Source organism: Python bivittatus, unplaced genomic scaffold, assembly GCF_059951505.1.
Source record: "Python bivittatus isolate LINGU-HERP-01145 unplaced genomic scaffold, Pbiv_v1 ctg000490_np1212, whole genome shotgun sequence".
Classification (NCBI taxonomy): Eukaryota; Metazoa; Chordata; class Lepidosauria; order Squamata; family Pythonidae; genus Python; species Python bivittatus.
Genome location: NW_028277077.1, coordinates 43514 through 50988, shown reverse-complemented (window position 1 = coordinate 50988; position 7475 = coordinate 43514). Strand labels below are relative to the sequence as shown.

The 7475-nt window shown below is 53.7% G+C and overlaps 1 protein-coding gene across 1 annotated transcript in view; it reads right to left on the bottom strand.

Moving 5' to 3' along the window:
• Window positions 1-601: 601 nt before the first annotated feature.
• Window positions 602-7475, bottom strand: part of LOC148214860 (SEC14-like protein 2) — a 31088-nt gene continuing 24214 nt past the window's right edge. Inside the window, exon 12 of the mRNA XM_088147275.1 lies at window positions 602-4751. Within this exon, the coding sequence (XP_088003401.1) occupies window positions 4615-4751 (137 nt within the window). The 3' untranslated portion in view covers window positions 602-4614. The remainder of the gene's footprint in view (window positions 4752-7475) is intronic.

The following is a 7475-nucleotide window of genomic DNA, read 5'->3' as shown; positions in this document are numbered from 1 at the left end:
TCACAGTCTTCCTTTGCAGTTATCCTTTAAATGCATATTTCAGCATCTGACACCTGTCTTCAGTAAAACCTCAGGGTCATTGTTAACATACCTAAATAAAATAAATTAGAATACAAGATAAAGCCTCCTCCGAACTGAGTTTGACTCTGGATGACTTTGTGGGCACATCCATATAGCCGCCCATAATTCACCACGATCCTCTTTCAGATGTTTGTCTAACTGCCCAGTCTACCCCAGAGCGCTGGGATTCCATGGTGGTCTCCCATCCAAGGACAATCAAGCATCGCTCTGCCTTACTTCCCAGCCCAGTAAAGTCAGCGGCCAGCTGCTGGGACTAAGAAATTAAAATATGCAGCGAGTTAAAATAGGGGTACCATGTCTAGGCCGTAAAAATGTAATGAGCATTAGATGGTGCCAAAAAGAAATGGTCTGGCTGCCATCTAGTGGCTCTGTGCATTTGTGCAGCCCAAATACGGTAACCCTAGCTAAAAGAAATGCGATCGGAACGACTCTGATATCAGGGAACGGCTAAACAATGAAGTGCCACCCACACACCGCCCTACAAACGCAAACTTATGAAAAGCAAATCGGGAAGACAAGCTGGATGTTCACACATCACTTTATTATATAGCTTGCAGATAGAAAACAGTATTTGGAAACTTGAGTATGTTTTGTTTTACAGCCAACGTTACTCCTTAACCCAGTTAGTGAATTAATCCATTCTCTGGGCTCGCACATGTCGAGCCATAAGCTAACCAAACAAACCGACTTTGCTTTGATCCCCTGTAACCAAATATTGATCATATTAACCCAGATTAGTCAAAGGTACACTGGGGTGTATCGCTCCCTAAGTGCAATCACACGGGTAGCAACACCGGATTGTGTGTTCCGAAAGATACGGATCTTCTGGGAACGAACCGGAAGAGAAGCCAGCTCACTGATGCTTACCTATGGCTTCAGGCATGTCGTGTTGATTGTAATTTCCTTGGGGCAGGGCTCCTTCTCCAGTACCACGCGCTTTTATATCAGGGTGGCCAAACTGGTCCTTCTTTCAGAGAACTAATGGGAAAGGATCGGCTTGTTCCTGAGACAGGTCTGGGATTGTTCTACCTTTAGAATAATTTTGGGCGGACTTATCAAAGTGGTGGAGAGCTTCTGCCTGTTAGGCTCAACCATCCACAGTAAAGGAACAAGCAGCCAAGAAATACGCCACCGACGAGTACTCAGTAGAGCAGCCGCGAAGGCCTTGGAAAAGATACTCAGATGCCACCATGGGTCTATACCTACAAAGATCGGAATGGTGCAGGCCATGGTCTTCTTGGTGGCTCTCCATGGAAGCGAAAGTTGGACTTTGAAGAACCAGGAGAGGAAGAGCATTGACACTTCTGAACTTTGGTGTTGGAGAAGACTCCTGAGAACACCCTGGACAGCCAAGAGAACAAACAAGTGGATCATTGAATAAATCAACCCAGAGTCTTCACTTGAGCCACAAATGACCAGGCTCAAATGATCCTACTTTGGACACACGATGCGAAGACCCAGCACTCTGGAGAAGGCTCTGATGCTGGGAGAGGTGGAAGGAAAGAGAAGATGACCAGCAGCAAGAGGCATTGACGCAGAGTGCCAATGAGTGCACGGTTGGGAGACCTGAAGGACCAGGTGAGGGACAGATCACCATGGAGAAAAATCTACGTGGTTGCTAAGAGTCGACAGCAACTTAATGGCACCTAATCAATCTCAAACATTGCAACTTCACACCAGATTTTTGGGTAGCTCAGTCTTAGCGTATAACCCACAGTCGTTGCTGTTTGCTTTACGCTGGCCAGCTGGCATTAATGAACCCATTTCACTGGTTCCGCCACTCTCAGGTTTTGCCTGGCCTCCTCTTGACAGATACTTTTCTTTTTAATCCTGGGTGTCAAAGCCAGCCAATTTAAACAACCATTTTCTAGAGCACCTGTCTGGTTCCCTGCTCGGAAAAAGAGTTATGCAGAAGAAGCATTTTCACGCTTTCTGCTTGTAATTCAAACTTCTGCCGCATATAATAGCCCTGCGCTAGTTTTCCGATATCGGGGAAAAAAGGAACAGGACGCTAACCGGGCCTGCAGAGTAAAATAAGAGCAAAGACTTTACTACGTGGACAGAGGTAGTTTTCATGGCAAAACAGTGAATTTTTTCTTTTTAATATTTGTATTTTTTTTAAATAGGAAATCCACAATTGGACTTGACCTGGGCTCACAGGATGCATTAAGCCACGGCATTTGATCATGGCTTCACATGTTACGTGAATTGCACCCCTGGGGCTTGTAAATCAGGGTTTACGGTTTTGTATGCTATGTGAACAAAACCAATTGCAATTTCTTCCACAAGTGTAGCGTAGCATGACATGGAAAATCATTTTAGTCTGGGGCGTCTGTCTGATTTGATGCTTTTAGCTGTTTTTATGTTTTTTTCCTAGTTTTGTACGCCGCCCAGAGTCCGCAGGAGTTGGGGGGCTAATAAATTTAAATAAATACAATACAGTAAATAAAGAGTTCTGATTTCTATCTGCCTGCCCCTTTTGTGGCTATCTACACCAGCAACCGACCAAGCATCTTCTTTTTTTTTCATTTCGGGACGGCAGGAATTGGAGCGATTGCTAGATGGAGCAAGGAATATGGTTTTCGGTCCCTCTTTGCTGTCACCCAGTGGTGTGCTGGACATTTGCAGCCCTCTTTGTAGCTTCCTCGTTGCGGCCGCTTGCAACGAAGACGCGGTGGGAGGAACGCCGGGCTAGGCTAGAGAAGCAGGAAGGACTCTTCCCGCAGCGTTTCAGGCCGACCCACCTGGTTAAACAGCAAAAGCTTCCGAACTGCAGCTCGCTTCGTCAGACGCAGAGGAGCTAACGGGGGAAAACTCCTCCAGCACGAGGGAGCGAGAGATTGCTGAGCCCACAAGCCGCAAAAGGTTTCGGGCAACCTCGGAAGGTCCCGACAAACCCTCCCAGGGGGTTTTAGCCCATCAGGACTGTTCACTGGTAACCTGAACAGGCAACCTGCACATGTGTATAACGGCCTTCTCTCCTTCCCCCCACTCCTCAGTTTAAATCCCCTTTCGGTCCAGCCACTCCGGGCATCGGATGAAGCGAGCTGCAGGTCATGAAACCTTGTGCCTTTTAATGCAATTGGTTGGCCGGAAGAGGGGCTACCAGATGGAGGCAGGCAGGCAGGAAGGGGAGAGATGGATGGACGGACAGGCGGACAGATGGAAGGAGAGAGAAGGAAGGAGACGGAAGGGAGATGGACGGAAGGAAGGAGGGAGGGAGGGAGGGAAGCAGGCAGGCAGGCAGGCAGGCAGGCCTGGTTAACAGTGGAGATCTGAAAAAGGAAGGAAGGAGGGAGAAGAAAGGAGAGAGATGGATGGACGGACGGAAGGAAGGACTGGTTAAGAGTGGAGGTCTGAAAAAAAAGAAGGGATAGCCGTTAGAAAGACCTATGGAAAGCATGGCGAAGGGGGTTCTGTGGGTCCCAAGTACGGAGGTTGGTGTGAACGTTCAAAATTCCATCCTAGAACAAGCGACTCGTATGTAAAGTGTAAGAAAATTGGGCAAAAAAATTAACACAGCAGTTCCACAGTTCTCTATAGTGCAGGACTGTTCCGTGATCTCCCCAAGTCCGGAGTGTGCAGTGGAAAATGTCCTGTTGTGCAAAGGACAAAGTGACCCAGAGCAAAGATACGTCTGTCAATCTCGGGTAGGATTTTGTACAAAGAGTCCTATTGGGGCCGGTGGCTGCCAGTCCTGTCAAAGTCCCAGAAGCAGCAAAGGAACTAAGGCAGGCAGGAATTGAGGTGACCGTTTAAGGCAGTCGGTGAGCAGCACAGCATGGTGGGGGACCCCCAGGCCCCTCATTTCCTGGCGCAGTTTCTGCTTGCACATTGCAAGGGTGGTTTGAGAGACGGTGGTCCTTGGCATCGCCAGAACAGGAGGATCAACGTGCAGCGCTGTTGGCTGCCTTCAAGCTGAGCAAGGGCAGATTTTGCTTCTACTTCCCAACCAGAAGCTTGTCCAGTTTAATCCCGGGGAAGGGGATTAAAATGGATCTAGGACGGGTCTTTTGGTGACTTTTGAAGCAGAGCCTCCCGATACAGGCACAGTATACCTCTGCCAAGGACAGAGAAGCCTACTGTCTTTGGACCTGGGAGGCCCCCGGTGGAAGCCAACGCTCGGTCTCAATGGCCTCCCCTTTGTGAGGACTGGGGGGCTGTCCTCAATCCCACGATTACCCCCAGGGTCCAAAGCACCCACCCGCAAAGAGGCAAGGCAGCCCCATCCTCTCCCGTAGCCCTAAACTAGAGAGTAGGCAGCCGATTCCCGCACAAGCTTGACTACGATGCCCTCCTGCGTCCCGCAACGACGGGCGGTGGGGAGCCACGGGTGCCCTTTCGTAAAACCGCAGGGCTGGAAGGAACCGATTCGCGACCCGCCACCTTGAGGCAAGCGTCTTTGAAACCTCCTGCACCCCACTGACTCCCCAAGCATGAATTCGCCCCCAGAGAGGACCTCTGAGGATGGTGCCCACCCCTGCCACTCCTGGGGGGCGGGGAGGGCAGCAGAGAGGCCCCTGGGGGTCTTCATCAGGCGTGGTTAATCTGGAGCTCCTCCGACTCCCGGATCTTCTGCTCCGATTTCTTATCCGGGAGCAAGACCTCCACCGTGTAGCTGATTTTCTTGGCGTGGAGGTAGCTGTAGGTATTGTCAAAGCGAAGGACGTCTGCGCGGGCAGAAGAGAGAGACCATCATCACCCAGGACCGCCGGCCCTGCTCAGCAGCTGGAGACCGTGCCCTTTCCCAGGGACCCCACTCAGCAATTCCCGGCATTGCCCAACCCCTGAACCGTCGACTAGCCCGGGTTCCCCAAACTGCTCCATATCGATCCCCAGAGGCCGAGGGGACGATCCTAGGGGTCCACAAACAACCAGCCTAGTGGAGAAGGACGTGGGTAAGCGTGATGAGTGTGTGTGAGAAAGAGCAAGTGCACATCGTAAGCAGAAAAGTGTTGCCGTTACTCTAAATTCACTGGCTCTCCGTGTATTCCAAAGAACCGCTTCTGCCTCAGTGCTCGGTTGGACGTGATCCGTGCGTGTCCCTAATTATTACTTTACTTATAATAATTATTTATAATCATTCTTTCCCAGCTGTTGACCAGGGCTGCGTGTCTCGCCTGCTCTCTGGGAAACCCTGAAAAAACTGAAAAGCTCCGTTCAGCAATTCCCGGCGTTGCCCAAACCCCGAACCATCGGCTAGCCCGGCTCCCCCAAAGTGGCGAAAGCGCTTTGGACAGCAAGGGGGGCTTACGGGATCCGCCCGGCCCAACAGGCTGGGAGGGTGCGAGTGAGTGGCCATAAGCCGGACCTGGGGGCGCCTGTGACAGCAGCCATACAATCTTTTAAATGAATAGACAAAGATAAGACAACCCAATATAAATACAGTAATACCTTGGCTCACAAACACTTCTGTTCACGAACAATTCGGTTCACGAACAGCACCGTTCACAAAATTTTGCTTCCGTTCGCGAACTCCGCATCAGGTGACGAACACGACCCACGGCCATTTTCCCTGATGTGACACAGGTCGTGGCTTCCTGTAGGGAGGGGGACTCTCCCTCCAAGCAATAACTGCCTCCCCACCCACCTTTCTGTCCTCCACGCCAGAAGTCGCCTCAAGCAAGGTTAGTGTTTGCTCTCTTCAGGCTGTACTGTACTGTATTTTGTTTCATACTTTTGTGGTTTAAAAAAAAAAATACATATGGTTCAGAATGGATTAACTGTATTTACACTGAACCTTATGGGAAAATTTGATTCGGTTCACGACCAATTCGGTTTGCGACCAGAGTTGTGGAACGAATTAAGTTCGTGAACCAAGGTACCACTGTACAAGAAAGATGTCAGAACCTGCATCACCCAACTGTTGTTGTTTTCCCTTGTATTGCATTCGTTGGGAGTTGGATCGATTTGTTTCTGCCACTTGTAACTAAGGGGGGGGGTGGACGCCATGGGATGAGGGGCAACGGGTGAGGAAGCTGGAAGGCGTTGGATGAGCTGGGGATTATGGTGCAGCCTCCCGTGCAAGCTCCCTCACCCAGACGGGCCTGCGCCGACCGACCAGCCCTCCCCAAGGGCTCCGCTGGAACCACCGACCCTTCCCCCTCATCAGGCCCCGGCCCAGACCCCCGCAGGACGCGGCGGGGGAGCGGACCAGGAGCAAGCCGCCCAACGGCCCCATCGGGAGGAGGGGGACCTATCGAGAAGAGGGGGGTAGTAGAGAAGTACGGCGGAGCCCCCGCCCAGCTGCCCGCCTTCCTGAACCAGGTGGGAATCTGCATGGGCACGTGCGGGCGCCTGTTTGCCAGCGCTGCCTGGAGGGGGCTGTATGTGTCCCGCTTCCTGGTGGCCGTGGCAGCCGGGTGGGCGAACGACTTGAATGAAGCGGAGGCCCAGAAGTGGGGGGCTTCGACCGCTTCATCACCGCCCTACGGGACCGGTTCGAGGACCCACGTGCCCGCCCGCACGCAGCGGAGGCAATCCGGGAGCCGAAGCCGGGGCCGCGCTCGGTGACCGAGTACGCGCTGCAGTTCAGGCGCTCGGCGGCGAAGAAGCTGCCCGACTGGCCAGAGCGGCGTTCCTCGTGCGGCCGTTCCAGGAGGGGCTGGACCCGAGGCTCATGCGGGCGTGCCCGGAGACCTTGGCGGGGTGGATCACCCACGTCTCCGTGCTGGAGGCGCAGCTGGCCAGAGTCAAGCCGCACGGCGCCGAGGCGAGAGGGCGGCCCCCTAGCGCCGCACGGCAAACGGGGCGGAAACCGGCCAGGAAGGGGTTAACCCCCTCGGCAAGGCCGCCGGCCGCGGGGAACGCCTGCTTCGTGTGCGGCGAGAAGGGGCGCTTCGTGGCGGCCTGCCCCCAGAACCCCAGGCTACAACCCGCGCCGACAGGGAAAAAAGCCGAGAAACCTGCAAAGCCGACGAAGGCCCACGGAAAAGCACGGCGGCGAGAGGCGAAGAAGAGCGGCTGAGAACGGCCGACCTCTCCGACAGCGAGGAAGGCGGGGAGAGCTCCGGCCAGAGGGAGGAGAGCCCAAGGCGCGGCCAGCCGCTCCCGAGCAAATCGATCGAGGACATCCGGGTGAGTCCCGTGACCTATGAGGTAGTGATCCGTGCTCCGCGATCGACCCGTCGGGCCCGGCTCACAGCGCTGCTGGATTCGGGTTGCTCCCGGAGTGTGATCAGCCTCGCGCTCGTCAACGGACTAAATTTGGAAGTGCACCGGCTGAAGACGCCCATAATCTTCAGGCAAGTGGATGGAACAGCGGTGGGGGGAGGTGCGGTCCGCTACTACGCGGAGGCTTTTGAGTTAAGAGCCGGAACGCACCGGGAGGCTTTAAGGCGCCTGGTCGCGCCGCTGGCTAGTTGCCCCCTCATCCGGGGAATGTCCGGGCTGGA